Here is a 27552-nt window from a genome sequence, read left to right as displayed (position 1 = left end):
GCCGCGCCCGCTGCCTGCGCGCTGCCGGCGGGAGTGGGAGCGTGTGGTGGCCGGGGCACTATGCGTGTTGTCTTCTCCGCCAAGGGCCCGGGGCGGCTGCTGCAGCGGCTGCTGCTGGTGTTGCTGCTTTGCCCCTTCCTCTCGGGCAGGAGCCCCGCAGGTAAAGGCTCCCTCGGCTTGGGGGCTGGGTCGGGCCGTGCCGCTGCCCTGCTGCAGCCGCTCTGTCCTCAGCGTCGGAGTGGGCTGAAGCGAGGGGGGGGCAGAGGCACTGCCTGGGACCTGCGGCTAGGCAAAGGTTCTCCCTGTCCTGAAGCATCCCCACGGCTTCCCGGGGGGACGCCAGCGGTGGCCTGGTGAGGTAGCTATCTCTGGGCCCTGCCTACTTGAGAGAGGAGCCTCTTATCGGCGGCCCCGACCCTCCCAGGCGTCGGAGCTCCCCAGCTCCGTCTCCTCTCCGGGCTCCCGGTGGTTTTTTGTACTTCGAAAAAAGCTGTGGGGTTTCTCATAGGCCTGCTGGAAAGGAAGGATCTCTCCTCTGTTGTCCTTCCACGAACGGTAGCATGGCCGTTAAGTGTGTCCTAGTGGGCAGCAGATAGACTGGTTGGAGTGCTGAACTGCATCCAGTGATATGCAGTCCTGTGGGTGAACACTGTCTCCTGCTCTTTTGCCTCACAAATGGGAAGATTTGTTAGTTCAGAGATATGGGGCTTGGAGGTTGAGACAGTGTTTTACTGCTGCCCTGTCCTTACCAAGTAAAGTGCTATCTAAATCCTAAGAAAACCCCTGAAATTGGTAAAATTTGCTACTAAAATATCAGTATGTGTAGCAGGTTGTGAGGATTGCCCCTTGGAGGATTCTGTATTGCATTCTGAATGTTAAGTGTCATTTTAATAATTGTTTTTTTAAGTATCAGCTAAGTGTCACTTTAGGTGACACTTAAAATCTGGGAAGAAGGAAAGACTTGAGCCTTCTGGGCCCTGTGTTTCTTTTAGGGGTTTTCACCAGTTCAGGAGCAGGCCAGCCTCTTTTAAGGAAATAGGACCTACTTCTGGAACTTGTCGATTTGTGTTATTATTCTCTGTTTTTGAAGCCTCGGACTAGTACAGAATGGTAACAGAAGGGAGTATCTGCTTGCAAGATGAGATGGCTGGAGCATGCCTCTGCCAAGGCTGAAGGTTCTGGCAATACATGTATGTGGATGTTATTGCTGTGGCTTTGACCACCAGTGTTTAGCTGCATTTTCAATGTGTGATATGCAAGTAGTTAGATGTCTCTCTGTCTTTGGCCTTGCTGTGAGGAGCAGTACTGCTTCCTGTGTGATGATGACTTCTGTGAAATTTGTAGTAGTATCACATAATGCAATAGGACAGGAAACAGTGTTTTGCAGTTCTCAAGGCTTGTTTAAAATCCTTTGTATGCATACACAAATACATGTAAAGTCTGCTCTGTAGTTCTTGAAGCATCTTTCAAGTGCATTTGTGTGGAGACACAAAGTCCTTTCTAACAGTTTATTTCATTGATCAAATATTTTTGTGACTATAAGTGGCCTGATTATAGGAATATGAGTCATATTATAGCCAGTTAGTCACATGATATTTATTTTTGACTGTTGTTGCTGAAAACTGAACCTAATGGCTGTTGAAGCAATTGAAAGTTTATGTAGTCACCAGTGAAACTATATTATCTTTTTGTTTGTTTAGAGTTGCTTATGGTTTGATTGGAGTTGGGGGGAAAAAAAAGGTCGATTTTATTTCCTAAACTTCTGCTAATCTACTGTATTCCTGAAGTGGTGGATATCATGTCTGGTTTTGAGCAGACATTAGAAATGCATCACCTGCTTTATTACATTTTATCTGTATAAAGCAAGGCTGCTGTTTTTCAGAATTCCATTAAATGCTTTTATATTTGTTATAAACAAAGTAGGGAGGATTCATAATGTGTTTTCCATGATGATTTAAATGTGAAGAAGAGTATCTTGTTCTTCTGTTGGTTATTAACCAAATGTGCAAGAAGGTAATGAAGCACAGGGGCTATCTGTGCAGGTGTGGCAAAGGGAAGCTCACCCTCACTTGGAGGGAGGAGAACTGAAACTGTTGTCTTGAAGTCCCAAAACAGCGTGGATTTTGGAGATGTGGGGGTTCAGTGGGTTTTTTAAGCAAAAGGAATATTTGTGGTAAAATTTAAGGGAAAGAGTATGAGATGCATAAGGACTGAGTTGCAGAAAGGCAGGTTGCATAGCTTTTTGCAGCTCATCATCGTATTTATTTTGAAGTAAATAGCTTGAGAAAAGTCTTTATTACTAGTTTTGGCTTTTAGTCATATACCTACTAATGGATTTGGAAAATTTAAACCATCATTTGCATTCTGTGTTGAGTCGGTCATAATTTTGTGTTTAGTCAACACTGTTCCTCCATGATGCCCTTCCCTTGTTCCATTGATGCTTCGTCTCATTGCAGTTGTGTTTGATTTAGTTGCTTGCAGAGTGTGCTGTTAGATTCCTTTAAGAAAAGCAAACCCACCACATCTGATCTCCCAGCTTCTCATGCTAAAGATACCAAGGAGTTACATGGGTAGAGGATACACCTCACTTCTTACAGACTTTACTTCCAGGTTGGATTTTCTGGTATACCTTGAGAGAAGGGCTTCAATCAGGGTATTTGAAGTCCCTGTGGACCCTCTGGTGCCTCAGGCACCTCCTGCTTATCTAGGGTCACTAGGAAGTTCTGGCAGTTGGTTTCAGATGCAACTGATTGCTTTTGTACTTGCACAGAGTATAAAATTGAAACTAAATTGTCATTAAATGAAACATTAAATTAGTGTTATTAAGTTAAACCAAATTGTCCTCAACCTTTTTCTGTTAAGATACTTTTCTGTCTGAAAAAAAGTGAATTGGTTTTTGAAGCCTGAAATTGCTGTGATGTGTGGTACAGCCACATCTTATCCCCTAGATACCAGCTACAATAGGGAGCAGAGGTAAGGTAGAAAAATAAGTAAATGACCTCACTCTGACCTGCGTCTTCCTATGTAGAGATCAGAACAACAAGAACTTAGTCTACCACATTACTGATTTAATTTGAATGCAAATCCATTATAGCCTAGGGCATGCAGCCGTGACACAATAGTTTGAGGAGTTATTCTGTTTGACTTGCTTACATCTCTGCCTCGCTTGATGACACTAAATATGCAGTGCTGAGTCATCTTGATCTCTGTGCTAAGTGGTTTGATGTATGGACATCTGAGAGCCAAGATGTGGAAGCAGTGATGGCTAGAAATAACACTGTATGACTGCTTTCACTTTTATATGAATCAAGGAAGAAAGCCAAGATGAGAACCCTGTTAGAATGCAAGCCATGTTGCAAAGTTATCTGCCTTCCTTGCAGAGAGGTAACAGAGCTGCTGTACAGCTTGGCACTGGCACCTTCTAAATTTATCATCTTTGAGGGTTTTAATTACTGTGCAAGTGATGCATCTACTAAACTGTTAGAGTCAGGTGATCCATGGCATCTTTAGAATGCTTCAAGATTTTGCAGGTATAAAAGAAATAATGCTTACATTTTTAACTGTGTCCTCTGAGTACCATGTTTTGCTCTTGATCCAAACTGACTAAAGTGTAATGGAAAGATTGAGAGAGCAGATGGAGCAAGCCAGGCATGACTCTCAGTCTGAAGTACCTGTGGTCTGAATTTGTCAGTGGGAGAATCTGTAGGTTGGCTATGCCTGAAATGGGGTAGGAGCGTTAGTAGTGTTGTTCACTTCTAGGAACTGGCAGGGTGCTGACTTTACCCCTTTGCTGAAAGCACACAGTTCTCAGCAAGTTGGAAGAATTTAGGTATGTTGCAGCTTTTTCATTTTCCATCTATGCTTGCTGCTATCTTGCATGTCTAGCAGAGCTTATTACCTCTCCCAAGCTTTAATTACAACTGCAAAACATGAGAATTTTTTTTTTTGGTGTTAACTACTGGCCAAGTGACTGAGATGCTACTAGTGTGAGATTGCTCTGAGTTTGAGGGTGAGTGCATCCTGCCTCTATGGCAATACAATATGTCCTGGGGTACATAAGCGCTGAAGATGTAGTGTTCCTCTAATTCTGCTACCCAAATGTGGAAATGTAAAGGAAGAAGCATTTTTATAAGATATCTAGAGACCTTGACTTTTTAAATGGAAGGGTGACATACCAACATTTTCAAACTAAGTCAGTCTTCTGCCTTTGCTGCTGCTGTCTTACTCCAGTCAAGACTGTGAAGCAAATAAAAAGAAAAATTCTTGTTTTGTCTGGCTGTTTCAAAAACTGTGCTATAGAACTAGAATCACATTTGCAATGATGTTAAGGAAAATGGTGAGCAAAACAGAAAGCATTTATGTCAAAGATTTTACCAAGCATTACTAATGACTATTGTCAAAGTGATAGTAGAAGGAATGGAGATGTGTAAGGTGGTAGTGGGATCCTTATTCTATTAGTGAATCTACTAATCTATGTTTAAAATTAATCAACTAGTGTCAGTATCAAAAGCTATGGTGGTCTAAGCCCACAAACAGGATTTCAGCACAGGTTCAAAAGTTTATTCATCTGCTTGAATATTCTGAAAAGTAGCTTTGGCTGACTGTAGGCTAACTATAGCAAAAGCTATGTATACAGAAATCAGAGTTCAAATATGTACTGTCTCTGTGCTTGAATCTATTTCTTGCCTAAAGTAAGCTACAGAACAAATACAGTTCTTGCACCTTTTGGCTGTATGTGCTGAGAACTTGGGAAAAAATGGAGATATCAGGCTGAGGTGAGGAGGTTCTGTTGGAATACTTTTCATGAACTAGATACTTCTGAGTTCAACTGAGAGTGAATAAAGTTTCTTTAAACCCTTTTTTTCTTTTTAGATCCAACTATGATCACACAAGATGCCAATCAGTCTCAAGGAAACTCTTTGACTAAGATGCAAGCTGAACTTAATGAGTCTTCCGATAATACATCTTATGGTAATCGTCTTATTTCAGTACACTTGAACTATAATACTTTTTTCCTAGTGATACTAAGTTACCATGTAGAGTTTCTGTTTTCATACTAAAGTATTTTGAAATAAGATGATGATTTTTCATAAGTAATAGATTTATTTCTATGACCTAGGCCTTTTAAAGCCAATGCAAGGGCTTAAGTGATGCTAGCATAACTGCCTGTTGTGTGATCTGCTGCTATTATGAAAATATGCTATTAAAGCAGGCAGTGATCTAGGAGACCTAGAACCATTGTGTCAGATTCTGTTCTAACACTTACATGAGAGAATTTTTCATGTGAGAATTCTTCCTTATGTGCCTGTATTACTGAGAAGTATAATAATGCCATTGTATCACTGTGTCTGCTAGCTTCATCTGTATTTTTAAAATTATGAATGTGTCCAAAACTTCGTCTCCACAGTTTGCTCATTGTTTTCTGGACCTTAATTGTAGTTTGAATAGGGAGCAGGGAGTTAGTTCCAGGAAGGGGAAGAAATTGATTGTTAATGTAACTTCTCCTTTCACCATAAAGATCAGAGCAGCAGGACTTGAGCAGTATACCAAAACACATGTTGATTAGTGCAAATGAAACATGGGCTAACTCAAACAAGTTCTGACAAGTTATTCTATCTGCACTTTTATCACTGGAGATGGTAATGTTGTTCACTTGTTCTTTGTCTTTAGATCTCTTTAGTGCAATATGTGTAAGAACTAGAGAGAGTACAACAGCTAGTAGACTGAGTAACTCTTTCCATACCTAAACACATATATAGATGAGCTAAAATACACAAAGTATTTTGTGTAATATGACCTTACATTTCATTTCATAAATGAGAAAGAAAGTCAGCTTGAGGACCCTATTCCTGTACAAGATACTTTAAAGGCTGTCTAGCTTTTTGTGGATGGATAATAGGTACCATATAAACTGTCAAATGTGCCTTCTGAATGTATCATTCTGAGGTATTTCAGTAAAAAAAATCAGGTGGTGCCTATACAAGACTGACAAACTCAGGTGATCCATAGCAACCTTGTCATTCTCTCAAGGTGTTTGCACACAGAAGGAGAAAGATTGCCCTGAACTTTCAGCTTTCATCTGCTATTTCAGGGGTAAACTGGCTTGTTTTTCCATCAAACAGAAATCAAGGCTTACTTGTGTAGAGGAACAGACTTACTGATTAGTGCTGGGAGACAGCTTTATAATTTTGTTTTGCATAAAGAAAGCCATTTTGGACTAGTAAAGGTTGACTATGGACTACTATTACAATCACAACTACCAAATGAACTAACATGAAGCTCTGTTCTGATACATCATTTATCTTATATATAGATTTATTGTTACTTAAACTGATTGAAGCCTAATCTAAGCAATGAAAGTGCAGATGGAACAAGTCAGACAGAAGGCTGATTACTTGTGGCTTAGCATTCCTTGTGTTGTGAGCTGATGTCTTTCTTGATAAAGACACTGCCTTTAAGGACAGGCCAGCAACTTGGAAGACATGTAGTACTTCTGCTTATGCTTGTTCAGAGGTCTTTAGATGCAAAGCAGTAGCAGAGACCTTCTTGAGCACAACAACAGTATCTGACAGGCATGTATTTAAGAAATTTATCTCAAAGTTCAGTGTTTTTTGCAGGAGAAGAGGAAACAATTCTGAGGTGACTTAAGCTTTTAGACATACTCTTCTGCACAGTGATCGACTCTGTTACCTGGTGCTTCTCAGTGAGAAAACTGAAGTGGTAGCTCAGTGTTCTCTGTTTTCCGAACTGTGAGAACCTTTTCAATCCATGGACAGGAAAGATAATGAAGCTGCTTTTCTTCTACAGAAACTAGAATAATTTTCTCCGGTAATGCTATATGATTAGGGAGATAACTATAACTACTGTTTATATATTTCTGAAGTACATTTCAAATAACTGACAATAAAATTAATTTGCAAGAATGTAAAATGTGGGTTAAAAAATTTAATGCATTGTATCTAGCATGAAGTGAGGAGCAGAAGTCTTTCTGCTGTTTCATCACTGGATTCAATACTGATTTCTTTTGTAATGAGTTTATTCTGTCACTTTTCAGAGCCAATAACACGAACTGTCAACTGGAAAACTCAGGATAATTCTCCAGATGATTTAACACTTGGACATAGTGTATCTACACCTGGTAAAAGCAATCATGTCTTCTACTTTAGTTGTTAAGTTTTGGTTACCCTATGGTTCTGCCTTTATTTTTTAATCGGGTGTTTTTGAAGGATTTACATTAGTTGATAATTACCAAGACAGTTTGTTTAAAGCTGTGCATAGTAATATGGAAGCTGAAAAATGAAAAGGACTTTACCTGTATTGAAATGACCTTTCTAATGTCTAAAAAGACATTTCTAATGTCTTCTACAATGCACTTCAATTTAACTAGGAACTTTCATGCACATAGTAAATACTAGTGAAACAATATGTGTAGATGTGGAAGGGTGATGCTTCTGTAGATGAGCCACATCTGTTGTTAAAGCTACAACTTATTTGCTTTCTTACTATGTTCTTGAAATGCACAGAGTATGAAAACAGGTATAGTGGTGGGAGCAGACTGTTTATGCTTATGGTTGCCCTTGTCTCAAGCTTGATAGCTGTGTGACAGTTTCTAGAGTTTTAAAACTGTAGTCTCCAAATAATAGGCTTCCGTAGCCTTATACAGGAGGGGATTTGCTGGACATACTAAAACTGTTGAACATAGCTTTCCTTCACAGAACCAAAGGAATGTATTTTTGTCAGGCAATATTGTTCTCTGAAGGATATTCCTTCCAAGATAACAGGAATGGTTTTTGGAGCAGCAAGAAACTCTGAACATATTCCAGCAGAGCACAGGGTGTCCTTGTCTGCATTCACTAGAGCTGCATCTAGATTCTAGCTTTCTCTCAGTGTTTCTGAATTGTCGTGACATGGGAATGTTGGTGTTTTATCCTGTTTCTTCCTTTTATTTTTCTTAAGCTTATCACTTTTCTAAGCTCTTAAATGTACCTGTAAGCTATAGGTGACTTTGAATCATGCTGTGAAATAGATGGTCAGCACCTCTTCAGGATGTTGACATTCACACGTAATGACATTAAAGCTAAAAACTGTATTCAAAAATTACATAACTGCTATAACAGCAACCCGATAACACTGCTGCTTCTGGCTACTAACGGACAAGATGTATGAAAGGATCTCTGTGGAAGCCTGCATTTGGCAAGATGTTTCTCTCTTAGAAATATTTGAAGGGATGGGGAGTGGAAATTGCAATACTGTATTGACACTGTGCTGTGTGACTAGCTGTATAGGATTATAACATATCACTTTGCTTCCTCCACGATGTTGTTGGGTCCAGATATTACCACACAAGAGCTGAAGCAGGCAGCCAATGAAAGTCTGTCTAATGGCACTTATGTGGAATATGAGGTACTTCTGCCTGGTGAGTGCTATTTTCTCTTCCAGTTATACTGAATGCATATTATTATACACAATCCTTTGAGTTGTAGAAGTATCCAGGATGGCAACTTCTTGGTAAGTTTAATATATGCACAGTAAACTTGTGATAAGCTTAGTAAAAGAAGAGTAAATACTATTGAGTATTGTGCTCTAAATACTATTTTGCAGTCAAGAATTATGTTCTTTATTAAAACCACAAGTGAAAACAACTATAGCTCTCTGTTCTCCCATATAAGTTAAAGTATCTTTGTACTAGTGGATCCACTTGGAGAGACTACATAAGCCAGGTGTCGTGGTCTGGCACAGCTAGCACAGCAGCATCATGACAGTCTCTTGCTTAGTACCCCCATTCACCCCCACCCTCGTTAGGATGGCAGAGGCCCCAGCGAAATGGGAGTAAAAAGATAAGCAAGATTGTTGTGGATTGAGACAAGGGCAGGGAGGGCTCGCTGCCAGTTACAGTTCCAGGCAAAACAGACTCCAGTACTCGACTTAGAGAAGAAAGTAGGAAAGTTTATTCTACAAGAAACAGAATGGAATAAAAGTAAAAAGGGAGTAGGATGATGAGAAAATTACAACCAGCACTTTAAGATCTCCCTCCCTCATCCCTCCTTTCTTCCTGGGCCTAGCTCAATGCTCCCAATATCTTTATGTCCTCCCCCCCCAAAACAGCTCAGGGGGGCAGGGAGTGGGGGATGTGTTCAGTCTCTCACAGATGGGCTCTGATGCTTCTGTCTGATCAGATGAGGATGACTCCTGGCATTCTTCCCCTGCTCCAACATGGGGTTCCTTCCCTGGGACACAGTCCTTAACGAACTTCTCTGGTGTGGGTTGCTCCCAGCAGCTGCGGCTTCTGCCAATACAGGTTCCCTTTCATGGGACGCAGTCCTTGGTGAATATCTCTAGTGTGGATTCTTCACCGTGGTTGCAGTTGCAGGGTCCCTGTCTCGAGACAAGGCCTCTTCTGGGCATAAGTTTAAAGAGCTGCTTTGTCATGGGTTCCTCCCCACAGTTATAGCTGTGGATATTGTGTCCCTTCCTTGGGACACGGCCTGATCTGGCCATAGTTTTAAAGAAGAAAATCACTGCCCCTGGCTCGGGGTCTGCAGTGAAGTGATTGGGTCCCTCCCATGGGACACTGCCTCCTCCGGCCATAGTCACTGTCCCTGGCTCCGGGCCTTTAATGAAGTGAATCGCTGCCCCTGGTCTGGGGCCAGCTTTAGCAACATGAGTCTCTGCCCCTGATGTGGGGTCTTTAAAGAAATGAAAATAAATCTCAGCTTCACCAGTTCTCTCCACAGAATGCAGGGGAGTCTGTGCTTCAGCACATCTCCTCCTCTCTTTCATCACTGACCTTGGAGTCTGCATGGTTGTTTCTCTCTCTGTTCCTACTCCTTGCACTGCCACCAGCCATAAGAAGGGGCAGAAGAAGGAAGAAGATGGAGGAAAGATACAGGAAGAAACCTCCCCTTCTGTCTTCTTCTTAAAAAGTGACTGTGAAGTTGTCTAATTGGCTCAGCCCCAGAAGTGGGTCTGGCTCAGAGCTGGAGAGAGTTGCGAGCAACTTGTTACAGGAACCATCTTTACATCCCCTTCCCCCTTACCTGAAAAAGGCTGTCATGTCAAACCACAACACCAGGGTACTTATTAACCTGCACGTGCTAGTCAGCTTTGCAGCATTATGGGAATTAAAGGATGTAGAAGCAGCAGGATAAGCTTTTTCCTAAAGTAGGCATGGAGTTAACCAGTTGCCAAGTAATCATTTATAACTAATTTATTGGACAGTTGGAAAAATTGATCTAATCAAAGTATCATTCTATTGTAGGAAGTCTGTTAATTCCTTTGCAAAGTAATGATATATTTTGAGGACATAATTTTACAATGTTCATGTGTAGTTTCTTGTATCAGGAAACATACAGTAGAGTCTAATTTTTTTTTGTCCTAGTACTGTTGTACGCTTAGTACAGAGATGCCCCAGATGTGTTTCAAGTGGTTAATCTTAACAGCGTAGGATTTTTGTTCCATTCATTAGAGGGTAGATTTACTTTTAAAATTAGAAAGATATGAATTCTGTTTAGCCAGTATTAAACTGGCTGTACCATATAAAACTTCTGCTACTGTGAAACAATTCCATTTGTAAAATTATTTTGATTGTAAATAACTTGACAAGGTGAGTTATGCTTGGCCCATTTATTGAGTGTAATGGCTGTAGTAAGTGAGGTGCAGTAATTGAGTTGCTTTGCTGTGAAAGATTGAGGTATGGCACCTCTAAGTTCAACTCCAGTTCAACAAATCTCTAATATTTTGGCTGGGACTTGGAGTTCTGGACATGCTGGTTTGTCAGCTATAAATGTTTCTGCCAGACCTGGTGAAGCTCAAATATTCTATTGGAGTATCTTATGATTCCATTTCAGCCAGACTTTGCTGCTTTTTAGTTATAGTTTCTGTTTACTAAGTCTGTGAGTTGTACCTTAAAACTTCCTTTTCTTTCAAAGAATTTGAAATGTGAAATACACTTGCACTATTTTTACTATCAAGTTCTACAGTGGAGGTCTAGGATTGAGGTGAGGCCTGGAATAAACTTTCATGGAGTGTTCAGATGGACTAACCAGGTTTGTCTAGAAGGCAAGAAAGAAAAGATCAATTATGAAACATCAGTGTTGATCGGGACATAGTTAGAGGGGATCTTTCATAAAAGGCTGTTTGTATGGATCAGAAGATGGCTGCTGTTGAAATCTGCTTTTTGAATGTGCTTGTTTTATGCTTATGGACCTTGTTAAAAGCAAGTGTCACCCTTTTCTACTATATTGGAATGTTTCCACACTAATTCTCCTAGATTGCCGCAAGGAAAGTCAAAGGCAACCATAAATAGGTTTGATGATAGTTTGATATTATGAAAGGCCAGATCCAGCAGTGTGTTAAGGTTGTGGATTTTATCAGCTTCACTAGCAACAGGAGCGTAAAAATTTGCAACTGGCTAAAAGCTTCTAAGTCTAACTTACTAATCCAATGAATCCTGCTTTTTTAATATCAAATGTGAAGCCAAAGGAAGTTTTGACTGAGATCAGACATTATCCCTGATGAGAGTGATGCGGTTAAAATATTTTAGTTTGAGTTAAATTATGTAGAAGCATAAGGCTGTCTTGCTTTCATTAAAATAAATATCTGTGTTTCTCTATTAGAGCCCTCTAGGAAGTTTGGAGTGATTATTACTTTTGCAATGAATGTGTAACGTAACTCAGTTATGGTGTAAAATAGCTGTTAAACACAGGTTGTCTGACTGCTTTTTTTTTTTTTACACTGGGCAGTATAAAAGCAGCAAACTATATGCACCTATAATCCAGTGTATGTAAACCGCAATCTCTGTATCTCCTCTTCCCCCAGAATAAAGAATTGGGTTTTTTGTAAACATTTTTAAACTCTTTAGGTGTTTCTGGTACTTCCGTGGGAAAAAATATCACTTTGAGCAGTGCAACTAGAATTGAACTTTCATGCAAATTGGACAAGAAATACCCTCATTTGAGAGGTCTTCAAGTGACTTGGAAGAGAGGAAATGAAACAATCAGACACATCAATAAAACTGAAAACAGCTGGAGTATCCAGTAAGTAGCATTCTTTAAGATTGACTTGCAGGTTCTAATGAGTTATCACATTTATATACACTGCCCAATACTAGTAATGTCTATTAGAGTAATAGGTTAATCAGCATATTCTGAATCATGCCCATAATCAACATATTGAAGCTGCAGGAAAGAAGAAAGGTTAGTTACCTTGAGCCTGGAGGAGGAGCTTCTGTTCTTCCTCTAGAGCTGGAAAAAACAAGGCTTCTTCAAGATCAAGGGCACAGTTCCTTGAAGTCTAGTTCAGTAAGTGAGTAGTAATCTCAATCTGAGATTGAAAAAAAAAAAAAAAAGAAAGTATTTTTAGCACTCATTTTCCACAGTATTTTTTCCTGCTCAGTGCTGCTTTGGAGAAATCTTTTCCTAATGAGCAGAAGAGAGAAGAAGATTGTTTCTAAGGTTTTCTTAACTGTTTTGAAGTTCTACAGAGAATGAAATGTGGAAAATTTACTGTCATATTTTAGAAATTTAAAAAATCTGACACCTAACTTAAACCAGATAGTTTGCAATTTATTTCTATATAGCTCTGGTTTCTTAACATCAACAATATTTAGATAAAATTTCTACAGTAGAATGTATTGAGAATGTACTGTCACTTTTCTGCTACTCCATATACACAAACACAACTATCTGCATTTTCCAGCAAGTGTCTGTCAAGTATATACTTTGCCAATGGAGAAAATGCTAGACTTAATTAGATCTCAACTCTTTAAAACTGTGCTGTGTGGAAGCTATGCTGGCCATTGTTAGAATGGATTTAGAAGGAATAAACCATTTAAAAATAACGTCTTCTGAAGTCCTACATAGGATAGGCTGTATAGTTTGCATGATGAACACATTCAATTTGGCAACCTGTGGATCATACTGCTTAAAGATTTTTGGCCTTCTGTGAGCAACAAGGGTGAAAATGATATTTGTTTCCAGGTGTTATGCTTTTCTGTTTCATTAAAAATGTCGTGCTCCTTCTACATTGCACTAAACCTAAATCCTAGTGTTTCAGTGGTGTATGTTCTGCTGTATTACCAATCTCTGCTGGTTTAAGATGTTAATTAGCAGTCACTGATAGTTGTAGGACAAGAGAAAATACAAGCGAATTGGTAAAACTTTTTTTTTTTTAAGATTGATGATCTCGGATAACAGTCAGCTGGGAAATTACAGTTGTACTCTGAAAGGTGAAGAAGAAATCAGTGCTGTGTTTTTTTTAGAAGGTAATTATATTTCATTTTCATTTGTCATTGAAAAGAAATTTTGCTTCATTTAACCATTTAAATCTCTATCAATCTGGTTTCTGAACAGTATGGAAAATGCAACTTAATTTGATAAGTAGTAACTAGTGTAGTCAAGCTAAGTGAGAGTCACTATTAAAGGTAAAAAGAATTTTAAAGCTGAAACTAAAAGCCTATTAAACAGAACTTGCTAACAACCAAAATAACATATAAGCCTACTTTTTCTATTAGTAATGGGTTTCCCCTTCTTTATTCCTAAAGCAGGAATGAATACTTACCACTTGACTTAAGTTTGACCTGAGATATACTGTTAAAGAGGGGCAATGACTGGCAGAATGGAGACAGGTTTTTGAACAAATTAAGTTGTATTTCTTGAACCATACAATTATTGCTTTAGTGTATCTTTCTTTCTGTATAATGTAAGAAAGTTTGGTATGCTTAATAGGGCAGTATGAATGCCCTTTACGCTGTTTTGCATTTTCTTCCCTAATAATGTTGCCCTTGATAGTAGTAGGTGAAATCCAGTTAAATAGGTGGCATGTGGAAATGAAACAAATGCAAGCTGCTGAGAACCTTCATCTTTCAGGAGAGCTCTTCCCACTGTGCAAATTTTGCAAAGAGCAAGGAAAACACTTGATCTGTGAAAGCTCTGCAGGCTGATATGAGAGATTCTCCCTGAACACTGGCTCCTAAAATCTGTCTCTTCAAATAACTACCCTAAGCTCACCTGAACTGACCAGCAGGGCTTTAATTCTCAGTGGGGCAAGTTGCTTGTCTTCAGAGGAATAGCTGTGTACGTGACTTGAGGAAACTTGGATGTATGTTCAGATCTTGAATAGTAATGTTAATATCTGAATTCAAACCTTCAGCCAGGGAAGGCTAACTTTCAATACTGAGATGACAAAATTGTATTTTATTCAGACCTTTTAATCTCTAAAAATTATTTATATCTTTGTCAACATGTGGGTAAGGTTTTGTTGAATAGCTATCCAAGTCTGTTTTGATTAAAGTCAAAGAAGGCCTTATTCTTTTGAAAGTATACAATAACTATTTCAGTAAGGGCAGGAATGACTCAATAGGGAAGTTGTCTTTTTCAGAGCAATGCAGAGGACTGGCTGATTTGTTACAAGAGGGTGGGAAAGTTGCTTCACAATGTTTGAGTGCTGCCACCTTTGATGCCATAAAAAGCACTGTCTTGACACTTCAGATTAATGCAAGAAGTAAGGAAATGGGAAAGATAAGTCCTTGAATCTTCTAATCAATAACGCAGGGAGAGCAATTCTCAAACCAATGAGTAATGCATTGGTATACACTCAATGTCTAAAGTCATCATTGCTGTAACTAATTGCAATAGCTTTTCCACTAAGCAGTTAGGCGTTATTGAAAGTGTCGCCTCCCCTTCCTTCCTCCCCATCCTAGCTTGACAAATCCCTGCAGATTTTGAGGCATTAAGCTTTTACACAGGCCTGCAGAAAACAGTGAAATGCTAATAGGAAGCTTAGACTATTAACCACTGAGTTTAAACACTGATGTGATCAGCTGTCTGTTCATATCTTCAACAATTTGCTTTTTCTAGGCAACAACAGTGTTCTGTCACCAAATTCTAGGTGATCTACCTGTGAAAATACCTGAGATAAAGCATATTTCCTTGGATGTGTTTAAGGATTAACCACTCTGTTACAGAACCAGATCTCAGCTTGTGATGGATATTCATGTCCTTAATAGTGGCTACTGTTGGCACATCTTTTATTGATATGCTGATGATGTGCTCTTATCCTGATCTGAATGATTCGACTTTTTGACTACTGCATAAACCTGTCACACTGCTTATAATGGGTTTTTATTTGTTTCCACAGATTCCCTTTTTTTTCCCCTATGGTCTACTTTTTTTCTTTCTCTCCTATAAATTACAAAGGAGGTGGTGGCAGTTATTAGTGAAGATGTCCCTTTTACTAATAGTAGTGAAGCTGATCTGCCACTAACATCTAGAAATATGGTGTCTAATGATTAAAACAAACACGTGTGGTGTGAGAAGACGTCACTAGTAATAAAGCTGGACTAATGTATGGTGCAGCAAATTGTGAGGTTGTAAACAGTGGTCTTACATATGCAACCAATTTGTCTATATTTCTGGAATGCAGATTTCTGAGTTTTAATATTCATGAGAAATTAACTTTTTTTGAAAAATAATTTTTGCTCAGTCAAGAAGGGGAGGAAACAAGAACAATCTTAGTTTATACCAAGTCATTCCATTGTAACTGCTGAAAGCAGATTTCTTGGCCTGCTTAGTCTAGTGTGACCAATACAATTTAAGAGATATACTAAATTTGTATTTAGAAGATAGATCAATGAAACTTGAAGTAAAAGGTAAAATAAATGAGTTTGAGGGAAGCGTGGTAGTAATCCTCCTAATAAAGAGACAGAGAAGGGAAAGAGGAAATAACATACTCTAGCATGATGTATTTGTTCATGTCCATTTGTAGGATCGATCAACAGCCCTTTTTTTTGGCTTTAGCCTTGGAAGGATGTGAGGCATCTACAACTAGAATGGCTGGGACAAGTACCTCAAGTTAAACTGATGTCTTGTTTCTTGTGACCATATTCTATCCTTAGCAAGATGGGACCCAAAGTCCCTTTCATTAGTATGCATGCATCTCTTATTTCAGCTCACAAAATATTTGCAACTACAAAGCTCCATCAGTCTGTGTGTACAACTTGCCAGATGCTCTTATGTGATAGCATTATGGTTGGAACAGACTTCTATCAATTTTTGCAGATTGACTGAAGTTGCGCAGAAATCAATGTTTGTTTCAAGTGTACCAGAACTGAAGCATGTAGCTCATAGCTGTCAGAGAATGGAAAAAGGAACTAGGCCAGAGTAGAAACTGGTCTGATAATCACTTGGTTTTCTGTATTAATTGTCAACCTTTGAGATACAGCAGCAGAGAACAGGATTCCTGTAGTCTTCTGCACAAATTCTCTATATGAGGTATCAGCCTGAAGTGACTCTTCATTTAGGTCATCTTGAATAACAGTAATATGTGTTCAGGAAAAGGAAGTGAATGCACGACTGTAAATACATATCTAAATATGTTTTATCTGTTTGCAATACTGTAACTAAAACCTGTGACTATCACTTGATGAACTTTTTCCTGCTTGTTTCTAGTACCGAAAATTGAAACAAAAGAAAAACTCATAGTCAGTTATGAAAGGGATACAGCTATAATGATTTGTAAAAGTTCTTATGCTCCCATTTCTTGGACCTGGTATATGACCAATGGAAGTGAACAGGTAAGCTTTCTGTTTAGCCAAACAAAACAATATGGCAAAAAGACAAGTACAAAATCTTTTACAGTGAAAATGACTTTTCACTGTAGACTTTAAAAATTGAATTTTCATTAATCTCTGTGTGTAGAAAAATCTGATACTTAAAATTACTTCTAAATACTTAAACTAATTCTCTGCAATAATAAATACTTCTGATTTGTATGATATTTCTTTTCCAAAAAGTGCCTGTTGTACTCTTACAGTCCAGATAATAAGAAAACAGTTCAAGTGAGTCTTGAGATAGCTGCTTTTACTAGGCAAATAATATTTATATTACTAAATATAACTTGATACCAAATCCTACCATAGAAGGACACTCTTTAAAAAAGACATGTAAGGTATTGGAAACTTGAAGGAGAACAGAAGCATGTTCCTTCTCTTCCTTAAGTACAGACAGTTCTGTCTTTCCCACTCTGGATGACTTGTCTGGGGCACTGATTGTGCAGGAGGTCATCCTGTGGTAGAGACTGCTGTGCAACTTGATTCTGAAGAACCTGAAATCTCTTCTCACATCAAGTCTTGCCTTAAAAGCTGTGATGAAAGATTTTTTGCTCAGCCGTTTGTCACATGCCCACCTTCCAGAATCACTGTTAAGACTCAGAAGTGTTTTGTTCTAGCCCTTCTCTGGGCAAAACACTTTCCAAAAATGTTAGATCTACCTTCTCTCTACTTCTCAGCAGTAGTGCTGACTTGTTGGACTATCAATATTCCTGTGAAGCATCACTTCCTCTCACCTTCTGTGAAAGTGTTTTGTGCTGTGTTGAAACCTGGACATGAGATCTTGACATCTGAGGGCTGCATTTGTCAGTGGAGACTCAATAGGTACCTTTCATCTGATTTTAAATGGACTCAAAATGGTCAGAGAATTTGTGCACTGATATTTTCCTCTGAATGTAAAAAGAGACAGTTAAGATAAATCCACGTCTTGGAGGTTGACTAAGTGTGCTTCACAAATGCTACTTGTTCTTAACTAATTTTACATATCTCTGTATGAAACATTTTTATAGAACAAGGTGTTGATAACTTGATTAAGCCTCTTCTCATTGCATTAATAAGACTTCTATTTTTTTTTTTGTTTTCAGATTACCATTAACGATTCTTTGCTGGCAGATAAGTATGTAATTAGTGGAATATCTGCCAATGTAACCCAGCTGAAGATAACAAAGCTTACCAAGGAAGATGATGGTGTATATTTGTGTGAAGCTGCTTTTGAATTGGGGAAAAGTAAAGGAAAACTGAAGCTCAAAGTTCTGTCGTTCATTGTGCCTCTCAAACCCTTTCTGGCAATTGTGGCTGAAGTTGTGATTTTAGTAACTATCATTTTCCTTTATGAGATGTACTTGAAAAAGAAAGAAAAACGTGCAGGTAAGTCTCTTTTAGTCTTCTCTGGCTTTCCATTGAAACTACAGCCAAAGATAGAAAGGCATGACTCCTTGCACATCATGTGTGAAGTTCAGTGTGATCTGAACATCTGTATGCTTTCTGATAAAGTACTTCCTCCTAGAACACTGTTACAGGTTTTAAAATTTCTTCCATGAGTCTTGAAGTCAGGTACAGAGTGCTTTCAGTAAACAGTACTTTCTTATGAAGGGTTTGCTACAGTCCTATAGTTTTTTTTTCCTGACAAGACAAAGGAATTTAGACGCTGTACTTCTTGGAGGAATGCTTAGGAATGGATGCAACTGTTAGTAGCCTTGATGGGAGAAACCTGCCAAGAAATGAGTAAGAAGGAAAGAAGTATTAAAATAAAACCAGAATGCACTAGTGGTGGTTGAACCTGAGGCACACAGGAGACAAGCTAGATGTGCAGTATCTGGCAGAAGTGATTTATAGAAAATCTTTGTATATGTGTAATAGACATATAGGTATACTTTTTCTGTAATTTACATATTTAGCATATGTATTGAAACTGGGTTAATAACTTGATAAATGTGAGCTTCCTGACAAGTTTGCAGGTAATCCCATTGAATGGGGGACAACATAATTTGAGTTACAAATGTAAGAAATCTAATGAGAACAATTGTTGGTTTACTTGGATATGGAGTGATTAAAATAATCAAACAGAACTTTTCTAGTGTGTTCTAAACTGAGACTTTGTGTAATCCTTTTTCTATTCTGCAGAGTATGAGAGAGAATTTGACCAAATTGAGCAACTGTAAGTAAGAATTTGTATACTAAAATTTAATATTTACTCTTTTGCATATTTGTATAAAATTATACCTTGTTGTTAAATGTATTGGTAATGGTTAATGGTGAATATGAAAGTACAGTTCATTATTTCCCTTAAAACTTCCTGGTACCAGAATATGCAGAATACTGTTTTTAACCTGGCACTGATATTTGGAAGATATTTCACTGTTTTGGGGTAGCACCACATGTCCCCTTTCTAAAAAGCTATGAGGAAAATCACCTTCATGTGGAACTTTTACAGGAGAAGCTTTGCATTTTTTTTTCTTACATGTATTTTGTTCATTCTTACTAACATACATTTCTCTCACTTCCATGTGGTCAAAGTCCTTACAGTCCCAGGTAAGCCTGTAGTTGCTGGATCATTGGGAGCTGGTGGTGTTTGACCATTTTGCTGGGAATTCCAGCCTCTCTGTGGGAGGGCTGCTCACTGTGCTTATAGTCAGGGGCTCCTGGGCACAGCAGCAACTGCACTCCTGGAGCCAAAGGAGCAGGTTTTGGCACTTCTGTTGCTGTTCTGCCTGAGGGTTGGTGCTTCCATGCTGTCCTCCCTGCTCCCCCTTAGGATGATGCATTTCTAAAGGCTTGCTTGCTAAAATAAACTGTTTCTTTCCCTCTGCCCATCCTTTGAAGCCCAGTCTCTTTAATTTGGCCTGTTAACTGTCCCTTTCTTAAGATGCAGCCTAGCAGTTCCTCTTTCTAAATGTGTCCAGTCCACTCTACTTCTGCTCTGTCCCTTCTCTTGTTTGTCTCCCTTTTCTTGTCCTTCTCAGTAGCACTGTGTTCCATTTTGAGTTTATTGCTGCAGTGACCTTTGTTTCCTTGTGTGCTATTTACTTTCCCATTCCTTTTTCCAGTGCTATCTGAAAATGTATTTTAGTGTATTTCTCCTTATCTAAACAGCTTTAAAGCTGTAATTCAATTATACTATAAAGTGGGGATATGTCTTGGGAATATAGTATGCTATTACACTGCTGAGTGTTTGAGGATATGTTGAAAATTGAATAACTGCCCTTGTTGCACAGCCTTGCTTCTTATAAACATGCCAAAACTGTATTACAATGGAATTGTAACACAGTATAGTCCACTAAAATAATGATTTTGCTCTTGATGTGGGATGATGTTTTGATCAGCTACTTGACCTCTGCTTTGGGGTTCTATCTTAGATAAACATGCAAGAGGAAAACCTTCTAAGACATGTACTTCTTCTCTCTGAGAGAAGAAATAATTGAGTTATTTCAAGTACTGACTACTTAGAAGATAAACTCCTTTGGAACCATTCTCTCTGGTATAAAAGTTTTTCTGGTCTGTTACTTCAGATGATGACTAATACAGCTGAACTCTGAAGCTATAAGTAAAAAGTTACATCCAATAGTGTATTAGATGGGAGGCTAGTGATTCAAAGATGGATTTTTTTTTAAGCAAGAGAATTGTTAAGTCTTGATCATGACCAGCATCATCTAGCTAGTTGTAGGTACTCCAGAGGGGAGGAATCATGACTTTAAGCCCATGTTTTGGGGATGTTGAGCTGCACATTGCTTGTATATTTTATACAAATCCTATATACTGAATGAAATGGTAGAACAGCAACTGTTTTATAGGAATAGTATCATTGTTATAACTTCTGATTGGAAGTTGTGGGGTTTTTGAGGGGGATTGAGTTGAGCCTTTACTGCTTACTGACTTTTGAAGACTTTCAGCTATTTTTGTTGCTTATTTTTTTTTTCCTAATGTATTTAATTTTCTTTTAGCATGTAAAGGTATTTTAGATGTACTCTCTGGTTGCATTGTGGGACTGGAATGACTATGCTCAGCCTATACTTCCAAGTCAAGTTTTGGAATTTAACCTCTCTTTCTTCTAGTAAATCAGAAGAAAGCAATGGTCTGGAAAACAGTGGTCCTAGACACAGAAGAATATAATCTCCTTCCTAAAAAGGTAAGTAAGAGATAAGTAAAGAGCAGAACTTATTTTTCTCTTAAGCGGCCTAATACAAAGGCAAATCTACTGTGCCATCCCAATCTTTTTCTTGATGTGAGAACAACATAGCAATAAAACCATTGTTTAGGTAGAATATGTGGTTGTTCGTGATGTAATACCAGAAAGAGGTGAGGTTGAAACATTTTAATTCAGTGATCTTATCATTGTGGTGTAATAATTCTGTTCACTCGTACAGCCCTTAAGGTAGAACACTGATTAACCTGCTTAATTATTTGGCTTTTTGCTGTGAAGTATTTCTGTGAATGCCAGAGTAAATGCTGAGATGTGTAAGAATTGATGATGTATCCAAACCCCTGCACTTTCAGGCTGTTGTGTGACTTTAGGAAAGATGGACGCAAGTGTAATAGCAGGTGGGAAATGTGACAGTATCAGATATTTGAAACAAGGGATTATAGGAGTCTAGAAAACACAACAGATCGTAAGACATGGTGGCTGAAGGGACTGATGATAGAAGAAGGAAGCAGAGGACATGTAGCCCTGTAGAAGCTATATCATGAACTTTGCTGCTGCTCTGCCCTCTTTATACTGTAATTAGACTGTACTTAAAATAACTGTAAATGCTTGTATAGTGATGGTCTGTCAGCTAAGGACCAGTGCCACACTATCTGTTTCCTCTTGTTTTCTCTCTGCGTCTGGCACACCAGTCACTCATTGCAAGATGAGGCATGTGAGTGACATTATGTTCCTGTCACTGCTGGTACTGTTGCTCCTCATCACAAACCACCTACCTTAAGGAAGACTTCTTCCATACCCTTTGTTTGAAGAACAGAAATAGAAGGGACAGGTAAAGTTCATATAAAGAGTAAGAAATCCCAAACCAATCAAGAACAAATACTTTCAGAGGCTATATTGTCTCCTCTGTTTCCAGCACGTTATTGTACTGGTCAATTGCTGTGACTTAGGTTCCCAAGGTTTTGTCCCATATTGTTCCAAGGTCCCATTCTTGTGAAGTCTTTTTAGCACAGGGACACTTTGTGAATCACTTCAGAATCCAGGTTTGTAAATTTGTCTATTCAAAAAAAAAAAGTGAAATGTAAACTGAAATGAAGTTCATCTTCAAACAAATATGAGGAAATAGTAAGCAGCAAAACAATAGAATTGATGTTCTAAGAAAATGTGTTTATTGTCTTTTTGAATCCAGGAAACTTCAGGCTACAGGAGTGGAGATGATCATAAAGCTACAAAAGATTTATGCTGCTGTGCATTTTAAACATCCACTATGCTTTTAAGTAAACTCCTCTACAGTGAAAAATAAGATGCTCCTAACTGCTGGAACTGCTGATTTTATGCAGATGACAATGTACTGTATGCTGCATTTAGACCATTGCTGTCTGTAACATTATCATTTTACTGCTAAAAGGTGGTTTTATGGGATCAGACTTGTTTTATGACTGATTTGTTTTGTCTTAAATTGGAACTGGCCTTACATTCAGTGAACAAACAGGTAATATCAAACAGGCTTGTTACCTAATTGTTATAAAGCTGTAGTTGTAAGATGAAAAGTGTTTCCAACAAAGAAAATGCCTTTTACTACCAGATGAAGCAAATATGACACAGCCATTTTTACCAAAGAAATAGTCAAAGGGAAATCTTTATTGTGATTTGTATGGAACATTAAGTTTTGCAGCTTGCTCTAAACAGTAAAATGCTTTAATTCTAACTTAACTTAGCTTATTTTAAATGAAAAAAAAACAGATGCATTCTGAATACTGGAGAATTTTCTTGGGATGTCCTGCCAAATGTCTGTAATACTATACTGTAATTCTAAATACTGTACAGATCAGATATTTCAGCAGTATTTCACAGTGGCTGAAAGAAGCAAAGGGGATACAGTATCATATCACAATAACTGAAGCATTGGCACAAGTCATTGCTGAATCTGAGTGCTGCAAAACTGTTTTTTGTGATTGTAATTTATACAGAACACAGAAATGTCTCAAATGTTCTTATACGGTTCGTACAATCCATCCAGTCTAGTTGGTACTTCTTGCAGCATGCTGTTCCTTAGACTCCTCTCAGAGCATAGAGGTGTTGAGTAGGTAAAATACACTAAAGCAAGGTGAATATGACTAGTTGTCTTATACATAGAGTTGTAACATTGCTGTTAATGACTTACAATATGGCTTTAGTTGCCTTAATTAAATGGTATATAATGCATTCAGCAATTGAAAAGTATGCAGCTAATAGAAGAACAGTTGATTGCATTAGTTGCCTTCGCTAATTCAAAAAAAGAAGAAAGACTTCCATTTTAAGAAAGGGAAAAGTAAAGCCCTCAAATAGTTTCTTCTCTCAACAAAAGTGTAAAGAAAACCCAGGCAGCATTTGCAGACTCCCCAGGGACGCAAAAGGAAGAAATAACTAAGCTGAATTTCATCAAACTGGTCATTTCTGTTTGAACATAGATAAAGGAACACAGGAAAATTAAATGGATGGAATTCCCTTTCTCTGTTTTCCGTTGTACCCTTTTTATACCAGAAATCCTAGCATTGGCTGCTTTGCAGATGAGGGATAAAATACAGTCTGATATATGCTTTTTTGTGTGGTTCATTTTGCAGCTTTAACTGCAGGTTAAAGCCCAGGTAAAAAACAATGGGAAATATGTAAGTATTAAGACTTTGAACACTGAACTCTGATAAAGATTTCCTTTGCTAATATACCGTGTCTATTGTATTTTGCCTTGGAGTTTCTATGCACTATAAAAACCAGACTGCATTTATGTTTTTTTATATGAAATCATCGTTGATGTAACAGCATTGTTCTTGTAGCAAGTAGATATTTGTAGTGTATTTACTTCTGTACATTGTTTGAAACAGAACTTCTTTGGTAGAAAATTATATTTTAGGAATTCAGTAGTAAAAAAGTCAACTTAGGTCTAAGAACTAGATTCTGAATAAAGCAGAAACCAGTATTGTTTGCAACAAAACAGGCTAGGTACTACATGGGGGAAAAAGCACCTTTTAATTGTAAATGGTAATGACTTAGTTCTTCCTTCACTGAGCATTCCTTTGATCTTGAATTGGTGATATGAAGCCTTGGCCAACGTAAACAAGTTACATTAATAGATGCTTTTTGATGTTAACAAACAGGGGCTACACTGGAAGCAGGCAGGAACTAGGGAACCTGGATTAATCATGGATTTTAGATCTATGATGTGTTACTTGTATCAGGACTGTATTAGGTTGGTCAAATTGGCTGCTGTAACTGTAGTTTGGTCTTGGCCTGCCTCTAACATGTTCTGCTTGCCATATCTGCCACGGATCTGATACTTATTTTTAGGTTGACAAGTATTTTCATCTTAGCAAATGGATTAATTCCTCATATATCTGCCTAGATTTAAACCTTCTTGAGTTGCCCTACAGAGGGAAACAATAAATAATACTAAATTGGCAGAATTAACCATTGTAACTTCAAAGGCATGCATGCTACCTTCTTACTCCAGATGCCACCTAGGAAGCTCTGGAAACACAGAAATGTGTATTTTGAGAAAACATGTTGTATATGCTCAAAATGTTCTTTCTACTTTGTATATCAGTATGATGCAAACATAGCCTTCAACAGATCAAAAACTTGGCAACCTTAAGCAAAATTCTAGGCAATAACTTTTTACCTCATTCAAGCCAGGAGATACTGAATAAGAGCCAAAACAATTCTCAAGATAGTTCTTTCAAACAGCAGTTGGAGCTAAGTGTAGGGATTCATAAAAGTAGTTATAATAACACTGGTCTGTAATAAATGGCTTATGGTTAGATTCTGCCTACTAGTACTACATTCATTTGGCAGATCTTGACTTCCAAGATCAAATCCTTGTTTTCTTGCAAGAGGGGATGTGTTATTGTTTTCTATACCAACAAAAACCTTATCTGTTTCTTGAAGATAAAAGATTAAAATCTGCAAAAGGGCTGTTTCCTAGCACTTCGGGGTAGTCACTGTGAATTCTAGCTTCTCTTAGGTCTAAAATGGACACAAGCACCTGTGAGACCAGATTCTTACAGAAGGCTGACAAATACTGGAAGGGTTTCCAGACTGTGAGGTCAGATAAAGCTATGTGAATATTTCTTTAGGATGGAGACCTAAGAACTACACAGTAGTGGCCAAGATACTTCAGTCAATAGCTATAGGTCATTTGGCACAATCCTGAGGGGGAGAGAAACTCAGCAGTATTGATGCTGATACTGAAATCATCATCTATGTGCCTCTAACTGTTTTTTCAGCCAAAGAAAATGAGATCTCTAGACTTTCTTTACATTTTTTAATTCTCAGCACTTAGTGTTGGGAAGCTGAAGGTCAATTGAAAAAAAAATGGATTGGTGTCTTTGATGTAGGGGCAGTTTTAGCTGAGTGGTCCCCCAAGCATTGAGCTATTCAGAACAGTCAGGCTAACTAGTTAGCCACATCTTGCTGCTGTTCTAGTTGAGTGCTCCCTCAAAATAAGAAGGAACAAGGAGTAAGGAAGAAACCTGATTGAGGATAGTTGCAGTAACGTGGGAGGGACCTGCAGGTGTTCCGTAAGGGTCCTGACAGACAGACAGTAGGAGCAGAGATGACTTGCAATTAGATGTGTACAGGGAAGACAGAGTGCAGGTCTGTAGGAGAGAACATTGTTTTTTGTACTGTGCCATTCAGAATGTTTGAAAGGTCAGTACAGTGACTGAAAATCTGCACTTACAGAGGTGAAAACACAAAGTCAAGTGATATGTTTCATAAGTGAACTGGAAGTTACATCTTTAGCTGTTTCGCCACTGGTTTTAAATGTTTTTGTAGTCATGTTACTTTCTTATGCCAGAACATCCATATATGATGCATTAAACTATTCATTTAAGAGAAAAGTAATGTGAGTTCCAAACTTTACAACTTTTTACTGAAACTGAGTTGCTTAAACTTACTGTTGATAACCAAGTTAATTTTGTAGTTGTTTTGTAAGGCTTTAAACTTGTAATGTTTGTCTTTGCCAAATGGGTTGGTTTTATTCCATACAGAAACTTCACTGATTTGTTTTTCCATTCAGCCTGTTACTTAACTAAATCAATTTTTTTCTTATTATTATTAAGGTAATATTTCTAGCAGCTGACTTCTTGAATTATTTTCAAATTGGCATTAAAAGTTATATAACAGTGCCTTGAAGGAAGGAATTTGTTTACTTAAGTTCATTTTTTCTTTTGCAGTATGTTTGTTAAAAGTTTCAGTTAAAGGGACATTGACAGCAAAATATATTTTTCTAGTGAAAGACTACTAAGTCTTTGTCATGCTTGCTTTATTTTACATTCTGATTTTGTACTCTGTGCTTACTCAACTGCTTTGTTTTGCTTGAGCAGTAGGATGTATACAGAAAATGGAATAGGCTCTGTATGTTTGATGTAAATGACATAACAAGGAAAGTAGTTGTGAGTAGTGAGTTGATAATATTGTACTTATGAATAGTTTCAATAAATTTAACCATGAGGAATCCATAAAGCAGAGAGTGAACTTATGCCTGGTGTCTTAGAGAAACAAAGTCAATCTGTCTCTCACTTCTTTCTGTCTGGCCATACTCACTTAGACCTAAACTGCCCATTTGCTTGATTACCAAATTGCCTTATATCTTATAACCTTCTAGGTAGAAATTGCTAAATGATGGAACAATGTCCAAATAATTCCCTTTTAAATGCAGATGTTGCATCTGGCCTAGATTCATCCATTCTAAGTTGGACATTTAAGTTAGGAATCTATCCCCTTTTTCATTTTAAGAGAGGATGGTGGGAAGTCTTATCTTCTGGTAGTAAATAGCAGCCTAAATGAGATGTGAAGTTAAGCAAGGTCAATCTCAGCATCTGGAAAGCATTAATTTTGTATAAAGCAAAAGGTACCAAAACTTACTGAAAAAGGTGTTGGTGGTCTTATGAACACAAATCTCTGCACCTGGGATGCATTTCAATTTCCAAGCTGTTTTCTCTCAATTTTCTGTCAGGTAACATTTTGGAGGACATTTTACTAGGTTCCTTCTGCTATGATCAGAAACAGATGCAATAGGACAGTTTCTTGGTACATACTAGTGTCTTCTCTACTGTATTAAGTAGCACATCTTGTCCTTGCGCTGTTTGCCTGAAGAGTTTAAATGAGATTAAATAATTAAACCACAGCAGTAACTATACATTCAGTCTCTTTTTTTGCAGTGGTTTTAAATGTTTATAAGCATCTGTTTCCCCCAGCACAGCCGACTAGGATAGGCAGGCAGACCTTTCATAGATGGTAGAGTACCATTAGCTATATTTCTGCCACTTGGAATTTCTGGTACAGAAATTATCAGTCTGGGCAAAAATATCAGTAGCTAACTTCTACTGCGAAACAATCACATCTTAAGCACATGTAGGATGTGCAGCCAGTATACTTGGAGGATGACGTATTGCAATAGAAGAAGAGTGAAAGCTGTATGTTTGTAATTACATGATTATCTACTATCTTAACAAAGAAAAAACTGCCATAGAAATTTAGAAGGCAATATGTAGAAGAGAGATTGATTTACAATAGAGAGGGCGGCAAAGCTTGGACTTCTTCGAACACAGGAATGAGAAGATTTATATCCTTTGTTGATGGTCATTGAGTCTTCTCCTGAAAAACAAAGAAATCTTTAGAACAATACTGTTTTTAAAAAAAGTTGACAGTTCAAACACAGAAAATGGAGTGCAAAGAAATTGTCTCTACAGTGTAAATAATAGCAGTAGCCTTTTTAATGATTGTTGTTTAATCCTTTTTGTTGTCCTGCTTCTGTGGATGAGAAGCTGGT

At 38.0% G+C, this 27552-nt stretch overlaps 1 protein-coding gene across 1 annotated transcript; it reads left to right on the top strand.

The window, feature by feature from the left end:
• On the top strand, positions 1 to 26218 carry EMB (embigin). The gene is made up of 11 exons (XM_062018062.1): positions 1 to 160; positions 4873 to 4971; positions 7055 to 7138; positions 8333 to 8416; positions 11861 to 12035; positions 13173 to 13261; positions 16446 to 16570; positions 17689 to 17971; positions 18728 to 18761; positions 20656 to 20729; positions 21934 to 26218. The coding sequence occupies exons 1-10, from the start codon at positions 61 to 63 to the stop codon at positions 20711 to 20713; spliced, it is 1131 nt and encodes a 376-aa protein (XP_061874046.1). The 5' UTR covers positions 1 to 60; the 3' UTR covers positions 20714 to 20729; positions 21934 to 26218.
• Positions 26219 to 27552: the final 1334 nt, after the last annotated feature.

The sequence above is a fragment of the Colius striatus genome, chromosome Z (genome assembly GCF_028858725.1).
Source record: "Colius striatus isolate bColStr4 chromosome Z, bColStr4.1.hap1, whole genome shotgun sequence".
NCBI lineage: Eukaryota > Metazoa > Chordata > Aves > Coliiformes > Coliidae > Colius > Colius striatus.
The sequence above is the reverse complement of the archived record's forward strand: the minus strand, read 5'-3'. Positions and strand labels throughout refer to the sequence as shown.

Coding starts and splice junctions, on each gene's coding strand:
- EMB (XM_062018062.1), top strand. CDS start 61: ATGCGTGTTGTCTTCTCCGCCAAGGGCCCGGGGCGGCTGCTGCAGCGG. Junction 161..4,872: donor CTCGGGCAGGAGCCCCGCAG/GTAAAGGCTCCC, acceptor TTTTCTTTTTAG/ATCCAACTATGATCACACAA. Junction 7,139..8,332: donor ACATAGTGTATCTACACCTG/GTAAAAGCAATC, acceptor TGTTGGGTCCAG/ATATTACCACACAAGAGCTG.